General features: G+C 39.1%; 1 protein-coding gene across 1 annotated transcript in view; it reads right to left on the reverse strand.

The window, feature by feature from the left end:
• Tmem30a (transmembrane protein 30A) overlaps nucleotides 1–10,955 on the reverse strand; it is a 29,656-nt gene extending 18,701 nt beyond the window's left edge. Inside the window, exon 1 of the mRNA XM_028784663.1 lies at nucleotides 10,609–10,955. Coding sequence (XP_028640496.1) covers nucleotides 10,609–10,845 — 237 coding nt within the window. The 5' untranslated portion in view covers nucleotides 10,846–10,955. The remainder of the gene's footprint in view (nucleotides 1–10,608) is intronic.
• Between the last annotated feature and the right edge of the window lie 7,213 nt (nucleotides 10,956–18,168).

An 18,168-nucleotide genomic window follows, 5' to 3' on the forward strand; every position in this document is an offset into this window, starting at 1 on the left:
CCTTCTACAGAACTCCTTAACAGCAAACACTTCACTTTGTTTACCTTCTACCCAATCCTCATACGACTTGATGTGAGACTAACAAATCTCTTAACTGAAGGTCCACTGGTACTCTAGAACCCACCTTCTCTCCCTCCTCTCCAAATCCTACAAGTAAGCCCTAAGGAGAGGGAGACAGAGACACATGTTCTCTGTCCAGTGGTTTCCTATAAACGGTAAGATAATCTAATGGAGAAGAATTAGATTTCTGCTCTTCTCTCACTTAATTACACTGTAAACAACCTATTTTCCTTCATCAATTTCAGTTCATTAATTTCTTTTACAGCATCAGGTTTATGTCTAAGGAATGACTTAGCTATGCAAAACTGTTTAATGGCTTCTCATCACATTGCCTGTAGTCCTAACACTGGCCCGTGTAATGTACACCCTAACTATAGTGCTTTGAGCTGTATTTGCCCCTTCTCACACTGCCACAATGGCTTCTTTTTTGTTCCTCTTTTTGTTAAGCACACTCCTTCCTTTCCCTTTCTACTTTTGCATGGAGTAGTCGCCCCTCGAATATCCACACCATTACTTAGGGCTCCCCAACACATGCCATTTTGTGGCAAGACATTATAATAAAAACCATCCTTATAAGAAACTGAAACTTTTATAGGACCTCACAGCCAGAGTTAATAAATACCTTAAGGTCACTTGTGACAGCTATCCTACTGTGTACTCAGCCTGTTTGTTTAACCTGCTTTTAAGAGAACAAAGTAGCAATCAACTTTACTTGCCTGAGAGTTCCCATGTAATCAACTTTTACAGTCTAAGCGAATGGATAGCAGAAATCTCAATATATGCACTTTTTCATGGCCCTGACCTAGAACAATGCAAATGTATAGCTTGCTGAAAGCAGCAAACATGGAGATTAAAAGCAATCTTCTAAAATGAATATCCGCCATAAATATTGAACACACTTGGATACTACTTGATAAACAATGATATTTGTAGTACTGTTTGTTGTCTGGGTCAGTTGGGAGCCTTTTGAAATTAGTGACGTAATGTCCTTGTAAAACTCTTAAAATTTTTTGTACAGTATCTCTCATTACTTTCTGTGCTTTTCAACAGAAACAGGTGAAAGCCCTTAGTTAAGAACAGATATACACGAACAGACACACAGTCCTACAACAGACAGATACTCAGGACAGACAGAGATACCTGCACAGGAATAGATTCGAAAGACAGTCTTCCAGCAGGTACAAATTCACACACATGCAACAGACAGAAAACAAGACACCAGAAGCACAAAATAAAGAACTCAAATCTGGATTTGCTCTTGGTTAAATGACTCCAAAGAGAAGTCCTTTTCTTTCTTTCCTTAATGCAACACCGATGCATTATTGGTAACTCAGAGTTAATCACTCATGTGGAGTTTTTTTGGTTTTGTTTTTTGTTTTTCGAGACGGGGTTTCTCTGTGTAGCCCTGGCTGTCCTGGAACTCACTTTGTAGACCAGGCTGGCCTCAAACTCAGAAATCCACCTGCCTCTGCCTCCCAAGTGCTGGGATTAAAGGCGTGCGCCACCACTGCCCGGCCACTCATGTGTTTTAGCCATGTACTATTTAAATCTATAGGCCATCTTTAAGCCCTTCTTTTTTCTCCTGAGTATTTTCTACCATCTAATACATATCAGAAGCAATAAATTAAGAAGCAAATTAATGATCAATAAGAATGGACAATATTGGGCTGGGGAAATGGCTGAATGCTTAAAAGTACCTATTGCTCTTACAAAGGACCTTGGTTTGATTCTCCACACCCACATGGTGGCTCACAACCATCTTCAACTCCAATACCCTCTTCTGATGGCAGCCATCAGGCATGCATGTGATGTACAGACATATATAACACGGGGGCAAAATACCCACACAAATTAAAATAATAAATCTAAAAAAAAGTTTTAAAATGAACAGATGAAATTATTAACTAGTATATAAACCCCTTCTTTGTGAATAAACTGAAAGCAAATACTCACTACGTCAATTGCTCACCCAAAATAATGTAATAGTAGAATCATATAAGATTAGCAAACTCTCAAAAAGTATTAAAGTTTTTTTTAAAGATTTATTTATTTATTATATATGAAAACACCAGAAGAGGGCATCAGATCTCATTACAGATGGTTGTGAGCCACCATGTGGTTGCTGGGATTTGAACTCAGGACCTCTGGAAGTGCAGTCAGTGCTCTTAACCACTGAGCCATCTCTCCAGCCCCCAGTATTAAAGTTTTAATAGTAAACAGAATTAAGGTGAGATGTTTTAAGAAAAAAACAAAACAAATGTAGATACTGAATAGATTATTTTTAAGTAATGATATTCAGTATTTCAATATTCCTTCTATAGCATTATCTCTCTCTCTCTTTCTCTTTCTCCCTCTCCTTCTTCCTCTCCCTCTCCCTCTCCCTCTCTCTCTCTCTCTCTCTCTCTCTCTCTCTCTCTCTCTCTCTCTCATACACACACACACACACACACACACACACAGTTTTATAACTTATTGGCAAAACCACATACCTAATTTGCTCTTCACATAAAAATTAACACATAATCTATTTTACTATTAAGTTCAATTCAATACTAAAATCAATGTAAAACTGCACACCCGAGCCACTGGACTACCACATCGAAAAGACCCAATTCTCATTTGTTTGACGTACCATTTTACTAGACAGTAAATACTTCTACAACCTTGTAATGCAGAGACTGACCACTGACAGACTCTCATCCCAATTTTTGTGATACTTTTCTTGTTAATAGAATAAAACTAAAATTTCCAGTGTGACTTGAAGCTAGTATGACTATGCTACCAAGCAGCCAGTGCAGTGTAGAAGCTTGCAAGAACCTTCTTTAAAAAGCCTTTCTTTAACCTTTTGTTAACCCTTCAATCTACACTGCTGATACCCAAAAAAGGTAACCAGAAGTCTGGCCACAAATCTGAAATTGAGCTTAAGAATTAATCACTAAGAATGTCAGGGCAGTAAGCTTCAGATAGAAGACTCTGTAAAACAGAACTACCTTGTTATGTTCCTAAGGCATTTGATATGCAATGAAAATCTTGACTACTCACGGTTGAAACAAATTCTAATGGATATATAAAATGTCGATCATACCTGCTGCCGAATGCTAGAAGCAGAGCTTAGTGAGTTGTTCTATGCAAACTTGTAAGGTAAGAATGCTGAGACAAATGAGGATAATGGAGGCCCAGCTCACAAGGCTTCATAGGGGAACAAAGACTCTATCAGGCACTGGGGCCATTGATGAGATATTCTGGACAAGATTTTTTTTCTGCCTGTGCTCTAAGAACTTAAAAAGTTTAATTTAAGCTGGGCAGTGGTGGCGCACAGCTTTAATCCCAGCACTTGGGAGGCAAAGGCAGGTGGATTTCTGAGTTCCAGGCCAGCCTGGTCTACAGAGTGAGTTCCAGGACAGCCAGGGCTACACAGAGAAACCCTGTCTCAAAACAAACAAACAAAACAAAAAAAAGTTTAAAGATAATGAACTGATTTGTTTGGCAGAGAAAATTTCAACACAGGATGGCATTCAGACTGGTACTGAAGATGCATACATACAGACATCATTTATATGAAGACGTGATATATACAGAGATCAGTACCACTATAGAAAACCCTCCTGTGAAGCACTGGGACAACAGCAAGTATTTCCCCAGGTCAACACAAAAAGCTAATAGAGCTGTGGTCCAAAGTGACCTGGAGTATATCTGAAGCTGGTAGCAAAATCGGCAACATAAAAAACACCCTCCATGTGATAATGGTTTTTGAAGGCATAAGAGAATGCAAGATGATGAGAAGCTACTATATGTAGCTGCAAAACTAAAGTTTCAATGGAGACTCCAGGATACTGAAGATGTTAGAACCTTAGGGCATCTACCAAGGCCAACTAGAAGGCTATTCAAAAGCTTTGGAGCCCAAACAATTACTTTACAAGCCCCACTCAAATGCTGGACACACAGCTGTAGTATTTGATGTTTTCTTGCCAGATTTTTGTTTTGCTTTGGTATAACTGTTTTATGCCCCTGGTCCTTCCTTTTTGGAATAATCATGTTTGCTTTGTGTCATTATATGCTAGAAGTATGTAACTTCATTTTTATTTTACAGAACCTCACAATTTAAGCTTTAAATTTTTAAAGCTAGAATTTTTAAAGACAATGATAATTTACAGTTGAATTGCATTTTAAATTATGAGGTAAATATTAGACTTGGAGGACAAGGACTTTCATGCTGTGGCTTAAAGGTGACATTGTAAACATCAGGTTGACAAGTGGGAGAGTTGTGATGTTTAGTTTTAATCATCATCTTTTAGTCTAGAACTATTTGGGAAAGGAATCTCAATGAGTGGTTGTCTAGACTGGATTGCCCTGTAGGTATATCTGTGGAGAAATGTCTTTAACAGGTTCACTGATGCAGAAGATCTAGACGAAAGGTTAAAGCATCAATCCCTGTGTTTAGATTCTGGAGAATACATACATATATATATGGAAAAAAACAGATGAATATAGTCATTGATGCATTCATCTCTCTCTGTTCTTGACTGTGAACATGACTATTTCAAGTTCCTGCCACCCTGACTCCTCTGCAATATGGACTGAAACCTGGAAGTGAGCTAAAATAAACCCCCTCTCCACTAATTTCCCTGCCAAGGTGTTTTATTATAACAGGAAACAGAACTAGGACGCATGCTCTACCACATCCAGCAAAAGTTTATATTTTTTTCTACTACTCAGGCACATTCTGTGTCACTCACATAGTGATGCTTAGTTTTCCTGTGATATTTCTTTTCTTTGTTTCTCTCCTACTTAGTTTTTTTGTTTTGTTTTATTCTCGGGGATGGAGGGTTGGGGGTATAGAAAGCCCAGAATGGTCTCAAATCTCTATGTAGCTAAGATTGGCCTTGAATTCTTGGACCCTTCTGGAACCCACCTCCTAAGTGACAGGGCATACATCACTATGCCCAGCTTAAGTGTTTTTGTCTTCCAGAGCTGGGGATTGAACCCAGGGCCTTATACAGCTAGGGAAGTACTCTTTCACTGAGTGACATCTGCATCTCCAACTACTTTAAGTCACCCTACCTTCCCTGAAAGGAATGCCCTCTTCAAAAAAAGAAAGGAAAAAAGTCCTGTCATCGAAGGTTTTCAATAATTTCCTATGCCCAAAGAGGTACTTTGAATATGGAAAATGCCCAAAACTGATCAAAAATCCTTGATAAACAACTTAATGTATGAGTTTTCACTATCAAATAACCACTATATCCTTTGTCAGCTCAAACTCAACAGGAGCTTGACCTACTAAAATCAGCCACACAGAAGTAACACTCACTAGTTTTCAAAAGACCAAGTTTACTAGGGAATAATGGTTCTAAATGTCACAGGAAAAGAGGCTGCCAAGAAGAAGGGACACAAATCCTCTATTTTGAAAATTAACATGTTTTTATGTCAAAAGTCTATTAGGCATCGTTCAGAATACAGTAAGCATAAGCCCTTCTAACTCTTAAATCCTAATGACAAAACACCAGAGGCAGTATGGACGAGGTGGATAATGAGATTAGTTGAAAAGTTACCACATTTCACATCTTCTCATTCATAGTTCCCAGACAACTATGAATGTTCCCCTAAGTCAAGGTAACATTTCTTCTTAGCAATCCTAAAACCATAGCTTTCCTATTCCTTAGAAAAATACTGAATTTAATGTGGTGATAAAGAGGAATTTGAAGGACATGCATTTCTGTACTGTATACAAGGAAGAGTTGGAAACTTTCTTTTTTGTTTTTTGATGTAGATTTATCTGAAAGGAAATCAATATAATACCTAAATAGGTCACATAACAAGATGCTGACTAAGATAGGTCACTTTGAGTACTAATCAGATTACATTAAAGGGAACATTTTAAGTACTTTAAGAATTTTCTGAAGTCCTCAGAATGAGTAATTCAACACAACTATTTTGGTAATGCATGCTAAATTTGCCAGTACATTACTTTGAAACTCTAAATCAGGGGGAGAAGGGTAGTTTTATCTCTATAAAAGGCTGGAAAATAAATATTTTAGGCTGCAGAGGCCAACGAGGACTTATAGTCTTTTTAAGAAAAGAGGGTTTGTACCTTTATTGGCTGATGAAATTCAAGATATAATCACAATAGTTATATACAATTTCTTGGTAGCAACATAGCTCCACTTATGGGAAGAACTGAATTCTTTGAAGGAAATACCCCATAAAATTGGTATTCAAGTTAGTGTTTCCTTTAACCAAACTACAAACGCTCATCTGCAAAACCAGTCTTAGTTCCTGCCCCTACCATCCCTGCAAAAATCCAAACAAACAAAAACCAACAACAAAAAACAAAAAAACCACTCAGGCAGGTATTTACAGGAAACAAAAGCCCTTTTACGCAAAGCTCTTGCCAAAGGTTCCCTGTTTAGTTACTGCAATACATTTGAGCATTAAAATCATTACATTTCTTAGCATAAAATGCCCACTCTTTAACAATCATTTCTTTAAAAACAAACCCTTATCCTTTCTTGATACTATGCAGAAGTTTATGTAAAAACAAAGATTACTGAATGCAGCGCAAAGATTTAAGCTCCTTCAAGAACCTTACACTCTAAGGATTCAAACTAGAATGGAGGAAACACATAGACAGCAATTTTTTTTATCAAGAACAGGGAATAATCTGGACAAAATAACTGAGCATAGAAAATTAAATAGAGTTGCTTTTTTTTAAAAAAAAAAAAAAAAAAAAAGAGGAAAGCTGGGAGTTGAGCAAAGAGGGGGACTAGTCCAATTAACACTTCAACATTTTAGCAATATTAACTTAAATGTCTAGACTCTAGGTATTACTGTATTTACCATCTATCTTAAATGTTGTTTTAAATCGCACACCCAAATTTGACTCTAACCATTAATTAATTTTTCTTTTACTGTTTTTGGACACTAGGTCTATGCACTGAATTACTACATTCAAGCAATCTTGCTACCTCAAGCATCGCCAAAGAATCTGGGGCTATAGGAACATGACTCGTGATCCAGCTCTCTAAGCATTAACTTACAATGATATCACTTCACACTGATAATGCTTTTACAGAAGTTACAAAGATGGTACTTTCAAGTTAGCTGCATATTTGGGCCTAGCCAAGAGCCTTAGAGAAGTCACTCATTGCCTTGTGGTGGGAATATACTTGACTCTTTTTTTTTTTTTTTTTTTTGGTTTTTTTGAGACAGGGTTTCTCTGTATAGTCCTGGCCGTCCTGGAACTCACTCTGTTGACCAGGCTGGCCTTGAACTCAGAAATCCGCCTGCCTCTGCCTCCCAAGTGCTGGGATTAAAGGTGTGCGCCACCACTGCCCAGCTTTGACTCTTAATTGTTGTCAAATTAAAGGAAATATTCAGTCTTTGCTGCAAGTATATTACACAAGTCTTCAATAAATATATTCGTAATTAAAATATTTTAATGGTTAACAAAATTGTCAGTGGTACTTTTCTAAAACACTCATTTTACTTAGAAAAATCTAAAAACCAACTAAGTAAGATTCATAAACTTAACAAGGGACGGTAAAAGGATACTAACTATGAGTATTAAAATATAAAATAGCTTTTCTGGGGAAATGTGAAAGGTCTTACTAACTTTACTTTAAATTTTCCAAGTTCTATGCAAACACTTCAAGCCAAACATCTTGATTTATAAGTTTCTTCTGCCCTAGTAGCCTGAACTATACTACAACTGACTACTGAGTTTTCAAAAAGAACAAACCATGTAAAAAAGAGAGCAAGAATCAGTTTGGTAAGAACTGCTCATTTCCAATTTACCTTTATTTTATTTTACTTCATTTTACTTTATTTTTATATTTATGTATTTATGTGATACAGTATCTTCTTTTTAGTTCTATGTAGACCAGGCTCAGAGATCCACCCACCTCTGCTTCCCACGTGTGTGAGCAGACCAAATGGGTATCTGATGCCTGCTGAGGCTGCAAGAGGACATGGGATGACCGAGAATTGTAGTGAGACTGTTGTGAGCCACCATGTGGGTACTAGAAATCAAACCTGGGTACTCTTACAAAAGAACCCAGTGCTCTTAACTGCTGAGCCAGTTCTCCAGCTCTTCCTACTTCCTCTTAATAACCTTCAAAGGCTTTTAGTCTGAGCTAGGAGCTAACAAAAAGTAGAGGAGCTATGGAGGTAGCTTAGTGGTACAGCACTTCCTTGTGGTCCAGAGTTCAATCTCCAGCACACACAGAGAACAGAGAGTAAGCATACAAACGTGTATGTCCCTTTTGGAAAAGCTCTCTACGTTTTTCTAATAACTCCAGACCTAATTTGAAATAATTTTGCTATATATCCAACACTCATATTTTAATCACTCTATCTGCATGTGTTACTGTTAATACAAAATTTCCAGTAACTACTAATTTTCATTTCCTCTAATTTCAATTATGGTATTTTGAACATAGCATTGTTTTAAATCAAAATTAAGTTGGAAGTCACAGAATTTCAGAAGTGGACGACATCTTAAGGATCCTCCGCTCCACATCTTTAGTGTAGGAAGGGCAGCTCACCAACACCAACTAGAGTGAGAGCTGCAACTTCTGCTCCACACCGGCTCTTAACTCCATTGTCCCTCTGAGGAAAATACAATACACTCTTAAAATCAGGGGCACACTAAGCACAAGAAATTTCCATTTCACTAATAACTAAGTATACAGAACCTTACTTTACTTCAGAACCCAAAAGTTTTAAAGAAAATTATTTTCATACTATAGCAAACAGTACTAGTTTTTCAACAATTTAGTAAATACTCATACACAATCCAAATCATCACTGCTTTCATCTTAATATCTTAAGTTTAAATAATATGATTCAAGTTTTCTAATGCTTAGGAGGAATTCCACTATATTTACTATCATTTCAATAAGGAAATGCAGTGTGAGAGCTTACACCTTGGAATCAGGACAGTAACAACACTCTTAAACAGTCCAGTTCATACCTCACGATGATCTTTAACTCTCACCTGCTGATGAGTCATAACTCACAACTATTTCGTTTCTAATTGTGAAATCTTAGAAGAAATTCATTATTCTATTTATTTTAGAGATGAAGAAACTAATCTTCAGAGAAAGTAAATCAAATCTGAGCTAATTAAAGCTGCAGAGCTCAGGGTTTGAGTATGACAGGGAACAGAAGTGTTTTGTATTTGAGAACATTTAAAAAAAAAAACATTCTGTAACATTTGTATAGTTTTCTCCAGTTGAACATACCTAATCTCAAAGTCTGAAATCCAAAATATTCTAAAATCAAAACTTTTCTCCTGCTCAATCTGGCTGGCCCAGAGCTTCATCATTTACATTTTGGAGCATTTTGGGCTACATTTGAGTACTATCACAAGGCTAAAAACACAAAGATAAAAATAAATACTAAAAACATGTGCTGTGACTTTGCTCTAGTCAACACACTAAAAATAATCCTTAATAAAAGATTTTTAAAATACACTCTAGATTCTGTCATTAACACTGATGCACTGTGCAGTTAAAAAAAAAAAGTAACCATCTTTCTTTAGCAAACTGGAAAAAGGTACCAAAACTCCCTAGCTAAAATGACTGGGGACATCCAATTAAATCACATAATGTAATATTTATTTTTAAATTATGTACACAAAAATACATGTTTATAACAACAGAAGAAAGCAGGGTTACTCAACATCGCTCTTGCCAGTTCAAACAGATGAAAACTCCCCTAAAATATGAAGGACGACTTGTGGACGTCCAATACTGGATGCCACACAGTACTCACATTCTGCTACCAACCAATCTTTACTGATTTGGATGGATAAAGATGCAGTGATTGCTGCACCAGCACAAAACACAATGTTTTCCCCAGTAGAATGTTTCTATCATGTCTATGTAGAATGTTCCAAAAAAGCAAAGCCAGTGAAATCGCTTATTGCTAGATTCCAACTTATTTCGTGTGGAGTCATTGATTTGCACATTTTAAAAATCAAGCGGGGAGAACTAGGACCACCGTGGGGCATAATTAGAAATGAATACAGTCCAAAAACAAACCAGAACTGAAGTTTCGTGCTTTTAACTATATCGTGGCCAACAACTAAAAGTACCTAATTAGCTCAAAATGCAAGTTACTGTGTGTGCCCTGTATGACTTAATTTCTTCATAGAAGAATCAATACCTTCATGACTCCAGGTCCTTCACCCAACCAATTTGTTAATCTCGGTGTCCCGGAATAATTCCCACTCAAATAACAACAGTCTGCTCCTGTGAGTTGCCTCAGATTTAAACACCTAAATCTAACTTTTTCTCCTCTTCTCTCCTTCTAAAAGACATACACTCTATCTCTCGGAAACGCACGCAAACTGCTCCCAAAATAAGTCTTGTCCACCCGACATTCTAGCTTTATTCATTCCGTTTCCAGCCAGGTAAATCGAGAGCAAAAGGAAGCTAACACACAAAACTGCAAACTCAGAAAAGCCGCATAAGAAGAAACCGAGAAGGCACCAGAGGGCGGGGCCGGCCTGTCACCTTCGGGGGGATCACCGCCACGCCGTTCCCTCACCTCGATCTCACGGATGTTGTTGGAGGTGACGAAGATGCCGATGCCGATGGGGATGAAGATGAGGCCGATGATGAAGAAGGTGGGCAGCACCGTGCCAGCCGTGAGGATGGGCTGCCAGGCGGGCAGCCGTTGCTGTTTAAAGGCCGTGTTATCCGGCCTCCGGGTCTTGGCGGCGCCCCCAGAAGGGCCCGTGGGCCCGCCGTCCACCTCATCCTTCGCGCTATAGTTCATCGCCATCGGCCCCCGGGCTTCGGCTCGGCCACGTCCAGCTGGGCCGCCCAGGGGACCTGCCTGCGGATCCTGACAGGAGACGCGCAGTCGCCGCTGACGCCACTGCCTCCGCCACCCGCGCCGCCACCGGGGAGGCGGAAGAGGCGGGACACGCTTCTGCGGACGGCCGCTGACCGGAAGCGGGAATCTTCAGGAGACGCCCCAGGGAGGGAGAGAGAGGAAATAGGGAGAAGATTAAGGGACGAGGGGAGGGGAGGGGAGGAGGATGGAAGGGGGAGGAAAAAGGCGGACGCACCCTGATCATCTGCCCTGTGACGACAAAGTGAGGGGTTTAGGCCGGGCGCGCGGCTACGTGAGCGCATGCGCGGCCCTGAGCGACGTCACGGCGTCTGCGCACTGGGACCGTAGCGTCTTTGCTCCCCGGGAGGACGCTGTTTGCGCACACTTCCTGTTGTGGTTATCATGGAGAGTTCTCTGCTATTTGGGCTACCTGTAATTTCGGCGCTGGATTGACTTTTATTATTAAGCCTACGCCTCTTCTGAAGGGAGTTGTAGTGTTCCAGAGTCCACACGTTTAAAAGGATGCGGACCCCTATTGAATATTAATTCGCCACTCAATGTGCCGCTATGAATTTAAGTGAGGTGACGTGTGACCCATTTGATCTAAAAAAAAAAAATCAATAATGCAACCTAGTTTAGTCCTAATGCCCAGCTTGTGATCGATTTTCACTTATTTTTCTGTCTCCTTCACATTTATTTGGGAAGGTTATTGTAAAACATGGTAGTGATTTTTTTTTAAAACTTGGTAATCAAAAACCAGAACAAAATAACCACTTGTTTAGAATGAGGTATTAGTTTTAACCTGCCAAGGAAATATTCGTTGAGACTGTGTAATCACAGCACTTGAAAGGTAAAGGCAGAGTAATTGAAAATACAAGGCCAGTCTGAACTACTAGAGAGTAAGAGGCCAGTGGGAAATACATAGAGATCTGTCTCAATATATAAACAATAGTTAGTAACTCCAAGAAACCGACGCAGTACAGAGAATACAGAGGGTAGAATCAAACTATAAAGCATAAGATGCTAATGAACCTCCATTGATTGATTGCAGGCAGAATTTTTTGTTTCTTTTTGCTTTTCTATATTTTACAAATTTTATAAGCATGTAAATTTACAAAAAAATAATTATATAGCATCTACATGTTATAATTGTGTTTGAAATTCGGACTATCTGACAACAAATACCCACTTTTAAAAAGTGTTTGTTTACAGTTTTGACTTGCTTGGGTATACTCTTCTGTGATCTCTTCTGTGACTTGGAATTTTCTTTTTTCCCAGGTTTTCCAGACAGGGTTTCTCTGTATAGACCAGGCTGTCCTCAAACTTGTATAAATCGTCTTCTCTCCTGGGTGTTGGAATTAAAGGCTTGTGCCACCACAGCCTAGCGAATCTCTCAAATTCTTAAGGCCACTAGAATCCTTAGGTCTATATCTTGCTTTAGCAGCCTAAGTTTACCTTTAACCCGGCTCAAATGAAAAAGTCTACCATGATTAGAGAGGCATATCCTCTTATCTTAATAAGTTCTGTTGATTAGTAAAATGTTCATCACACTATTGGGGATAATTATGGAGTCTTTTTTTTTCCTTTTTTCCCCCACTCCTGTTTAAGGTCATCACAGTTGGATGTATTAGTTTCTTTATTTCTACTCGGTTTAAATAGAACTCGGTTTAAATAGTGCTACAATTGAACCTTTAACCTACAATTGAAAATATTGAGGGAAAAAAGATTGCTTCTGTGCTAGTAAACATGGATACAGTTTCCCATCATTATCTTTTAAGCGATTATTTACATTGTACTGAGTAGTATAAATAGTATACTCAAGAGACCTTTTGGAGTGTGTGGAGGATTTCCGCAGACCATTTACAAGAGCTATATTTTGTATAAAAGATTTGAGCCTCTGAGATTGTATCCACAAGTTTCTGAAACCTCCCCAGGAAGCTGCCAGACACCTTACTTTGTTTTAAAGCTTTACAGCTATTGCTGTTATAGGAATAGTGATCTGATGGTTCCTGGTGTGCTTGCCTACTTCCTCTTTCCTTTTGTTTGCTCATAGCAGATTAACTCCCTCTGTTTTATGAAAACCTTCTCTGGGGACTGGGTGGTGGTCACACACATCTTTTCTCCCAGCACTTGGGAGACAGAGGCAAGCAGATTTCTGTGAATTCAAGGCCAATCTGGTCTATGTGAGTTCCAGGACAGCCAGAGCTACACAATGAGACCTTGTCTCAAAAGGTATCTTTTTTTTAAAAGGTAGGATTTGTGTGACATTTCTTATTGCTGTCAGACCAATAATCTGAAAAGTTGGTTTAGCATTTGAAACGTAAGTTTTACATAGTTTTCATTTTTTAGTTCAGTTACTACGTTATGCCACTATGCCAGAAAGGAAAAAACAGTTGTAGAAGAATAACTTTGATAACTTAAGGAATGAAGAAAAGAAAACTAAAACTGTTGTTTTACTATTTGGCCAAAGTTCACACAGGTTTGTATGTCAAGCTCCTTCAGTACTTCAAGCTGCTTTTAGTTATCATCTAAGTATACTCAAGGGTTTGTTTGATTCTACAGCTTAATTTTGCCCAGGAAAGTGGAAGATGAGAGCCACAGTTCTTAGAACATAACCCCCTACCCAAGACATAGTTTTTCTGTGTAGCCCTTGCTGTCTTGGAACTCTTACTGTAGACCAGGCTGGCCTCAAACTCAGTGATTCACCTGCCTCTGCCTCCTGAATGCTGGGATTAAAGGCATGCTGAGAGAACGTCCTTAATAGTTTGAATACTTTTTAGTATCCTTTTCCTCCACTTCCATTCAGTTAAGCATAACTGCTTAGAGACTTTGGTGGAATAATATTTAAGGCATCCCTAATGATTTTTAGGAGGGCCATGTAGACTTCGTGTGACTCATTTAGTGTCCTGTATTTATTATACCAGAGAGTCACCCAAATAGAGTTTGAAAACTACTTTTAAAAATTAATCTTTTCACCGGGCAGTGGTAGTGCATGCCTTTAATCCTAGCACTTGGGAGGCAGAGACAGGTGGATTTCTGAGTTCAAGGCCAGCCTGGTCTACAGAGTGAGTTCCAGGACAGCCAGGGCTACACAGAGAAACCCTGTCTCGAAAACGCAAAAAAAAAAAAAAAAAAAAAAAAAATCTTTTCTTAGCCAAGTGGTGGTGGCATATGCCTTTCAGGACAGCCAGGGCTATGCAGAGAAACCCTACTTGGGAAAACAAAAAACAAAAAACAAACTTTCTGTAGCTAGTCATAATGATGTACATCCAAAAAAATCCCAGCACTTGAGAGGCAGAGACAGGAGAATCAAAGCCAGCCTGACTGCGTGAAATCTTGACTCAAAAATAAAAACAAAAAAAAATTTAACAAAACACCCTTTTCCTGGTTTTTCCTAGAATTGGATGTTTAAGAAACCTTTTGTCCTCACACTGAGAGTTTGTCTGATTGGCCTGAAGTCACTGCTATTGTGGACTCTTGCGTAACCAATCAACAATCAGAAGTACTAGTCAAACAAGGTATTTTGATCTTGAGTCCTTTAAAGAAAGGGCAATGATACCAACTTCCAGAAATTAGAGTAGATAGCCTACTACTTAGTTTTAAGAATAAGGTTTCATTCTCCAAGTGGAAGAATATACCTCCAGTGGGGCCTCAGAATCCACATCTTCTGTTGCTTACAGTCTCTCAGTTGATTACATCCCCAGGGTCTCATCAATTATAGACAAAAGCTTAGCTTCAAAAATAGTGCCATCTCTAGGTTGACAGCCAGGTGACATCTGTTACAGGCATAACAGAGAAATTAATTATTTAAAGGGGAATGGGATGAAAAAAGAAAGAAGCTTAGCTTATTCCATGAAAATCATAGAGGTACAAAAAAATCATCATCCCTTTAAAAGTGTTCTCTCATATGGCAAATCATTTTTCAACTTAAACAACGTTTTTTTCCATCTTGACATATTTTAGATTGTTAGACATCCTAGCAGTGGGAGGTACATTTTTTTTCATTGAGTCACTACTGTTCCCTCTGAAGTTATAACTTTAAAATAACTCCAAATTCTGTCTGAGCCCAAGGGGACCTCCACCTACCTCAACCCCTGCACTTACTGTCTAATATTCAAAGCTATCTACTTACATCTGTCTTACTAGATAGAGCTCAAAGCCAGAGACTTTTTCTTCATTTCTAAAGGTTCAACACTTGACAAAAGGCTTAGGACATAAAACATATTCAGTCAATCTGGAGTTTACCTGGCAACTCTCAGTGAATTCACATTTCAGTGGAAGAGACCACTTGGCAACCAACCATGGAAACTGAGCTCTTTGCTCTATGCGTCTACAGGGGTTATATGAGGCCCTTTTATGATGTCAAACACTAAGCTGTAAGGAAGGGAGTCTCAAGTCAGGGAAAACAGAATGATAACCAAAGGAGACTTAAACTAACAGGCTCTACATTAACCTGGGTGATCAAGTTGTTCTCGAGCAAGGGTTTAGCAGGTTACCTCACCATAGAAACAGATATCTCCAGTGCTGTGAATTTGTGGGAGATTTGTTAACTGTGGTGGTTGAGTGAGAAAGACCCCATAGGCTCATATATTTGAATGCTTGGTCAGCTGGAAGTGGAACTGTTGGAAAATATTAGGAGGCATGGCCTCCTTGGAGTAGCTGTGGGTTTGGAGGAGGTATGTCACTAGAAGAAACCTTTGAAGTTTCAGAAGCCCACACCAGGCCCAGTCCTTTCCATGGATCAGGATATAACTCTTAGCTACTCCTCCAGCCTCCCTGCATGTGGCTGTTTCATTTAAAAGAATCTCCTTGGTCATGATGTTTTGTCACAGCAATAGAACAGTAATTAATACATTAACTTGCACAGTTCATTTGTCCATATAGAAACTAATGCCTGACCTCATTGAATGAGTGCATTTCCTTGCTAATGCATTGTAAACTGGAAGCCTGCTTTGGGCCTCTGGTCCTTACAGACAGCATATCTTCCTTTAGAATCAGTGATCTGGATCTAAAACTTTCCATGGGCACACGTTTCTGTTAGATTCACCAGAATACTTTAGTGAAGAAGACACAGAAGCCATTGTCTAAGGTGCTGATACTCATAAAAGAGCCATTTTGAGGATTAGAAACAGGTCATTGGGTGCCTAGAAAACACATGGGACTCGAGTTAATATGGCTTCCTGCAAAAGACATGAAAGAACCATTCATAAAGAGCAAAAAGGGAGGGATAGGAAACAAAAAACATAGTGGGTGGAAAGAAAGAGAGAATGAATGCAACTGTGGTCAGGGGAAAAGATCTAAAAATTGGGAAGATCAGGAACTTGAATGAAAGGTAGGTCAGGCCTCATCCTAGCAGGGATTGGCATTTCAAAACATTTACCCAAAGTGTGGAGTGTAGCTCAGTGGTAAAACACTTGCTAAACATGTATGAGACCCAGGTTCAATCTCTAACACATTAAAATAATGTATCCAGTATCTTGGTTGTATAAGCACCAGGCACTAACCAATTGAGCTGCTGGAGCCCCTGTACCCAGTTTCTTAAATTCACATCAGGGAATATGTAAGCCTTTTAAGAAGTGTATAAATGGGGCATAGATTTGTTATAGCAGTACCAGTTGCTATAGCTTCAATCTTTAATGTCCCTCACAGTCTAATGTGTTGAAGGTTTGATCCTTAGTTCATGGTGTTACTCAGGTGGTAGTGGTGTAGTAAAACCATAAAGCATAGAGCCTAGGGAGGAAGTTATAGCAATGAGGGTATCTTAGTAGTTCTGCTGTGATGAGACACCATGACCAAGGCAACTTATAAAAGGAAGCATTCAGTTAGGGCTTGCTTACAGTTTTGGAGGTGAGTCTATAATCGTCAGGCAAGCAGGCAGGCATGCAGCCATGGCTCTAGAGCAGTAGCTGAGAGCTCACATCAGATCTGCAAGTTGCAGGCAGAGCAAGAAACTGGACCTGGTATGGTCTTTCATAACCTCAAAGGCCATTATCAGTGACATACTTCCTCCAAGGCCACACCTCCTCCAATAAGGCCATGCTCTTATTCCTTCCTAATAGTCTACCAACTGGGAACCAAGCATTCAAACATTTGAGCCTATGGGCCTATTCTTATTCAAACCCCACCAGGGAGGCATACAGTGAAGGGAGTATGAGACTCTTCCCTCCCAGTCTTTCTTTTTGCTTCCTGGCTACCAGCAACTGAATAGGCCTCCTCTACCATAGACTCTCATCATGAGAACCATGGACTCTGAAACTGTGAGCCAGTGCAAACTTTTACCTTATCAGTTAACTCCTTGGGCATTTTTATTATAGAAGCAAGGAACTGATACAGCAGTTAATATAAGGAAGATTTTGAAAAATAGGATCCTGGAAAGAATAAAAAGGCATTTTATTCTCCTTAAAGACTATGGTTCTCTCTGAAAGAAATACTGCAACTATGCCAGGAAAAACAAGGAATAACTAGTTGTCTTAAAAAAAAAAAAAGCAAGGGTGGGAGAGGGTGAAATCCAGTGTCTAGATTACTTTGCCTGGAACTAAAAGTAGTCTACTTGAAGAGAATGTCTCAGTATTTGACATCCTTCATAGGATGTCAAAACTTGACTAAGTTTTCAACTCAGAAGTGGACAATGTTCCCTGTTACCAAGAAGCCTGGGCTGGAGGGGTTGTTTTTGAAGAAGCCTGGGCTGGAGGAGTGGTTCTTGTTCTCACTCATGGTCACTAGCCTGGAGCTCCGAGGTTAACAAATTTACTTAAATATAATTTAGACCCTGGCACATTTTCTCTTGTAAAAGCCAAAATGATAGTGAGTTTTTCAGCCAATGTTCTTAAACCATGGTGCACCCAGAGCTTCTCTCCTTCATTCTCTTGGTCAGCAAAGAATGTCCCTGAGAGGAAAGATACACTAGCACCTGCAACTAGCCTGCAGGAAGCATTTTGTATTAAATATCCTTCCTGAATGCTTTTTAAAAGATTTGTTTTGCATTTATTGATTTTGTGCATTTGCACATGTATGCTTATGTATGTCCAAGAGCACCTGTCCCATGGTGTACATTTAGAGATCAGAGAACAAATTCATATGTAGATCCCAAGGATTGAACTCAAGTTGCCAGGCTTGGTAGCAATAGCCTTTTTGATCTTGCTGGTGTTTTGCTTTTTTGTTATGTATATCTCTAACAGAGAAAAAACTCACCCCTTTATTCCAAGTAAGGCAAAGGTAAGTTAGTACAGGCCACAATTTCTGGCACAGAGCTGATAAGAGAAGAGGTTA

Source organism: Grammomys surdaster, unplaced genomic scaffold (assembly GCF_004785775.1).
Source record: "Grammomys surdaster isolate TR1022 unplaced genomic scaffold, NIH_TR_1.0 124554, whole genome shotgun sequence".
Classification (NCBI taxonomy): Eukaryota; Metazoa; Chordata; class Mammalia; order Rodentia; family Muridae; genus Grammomys; species Grammomys surdaster.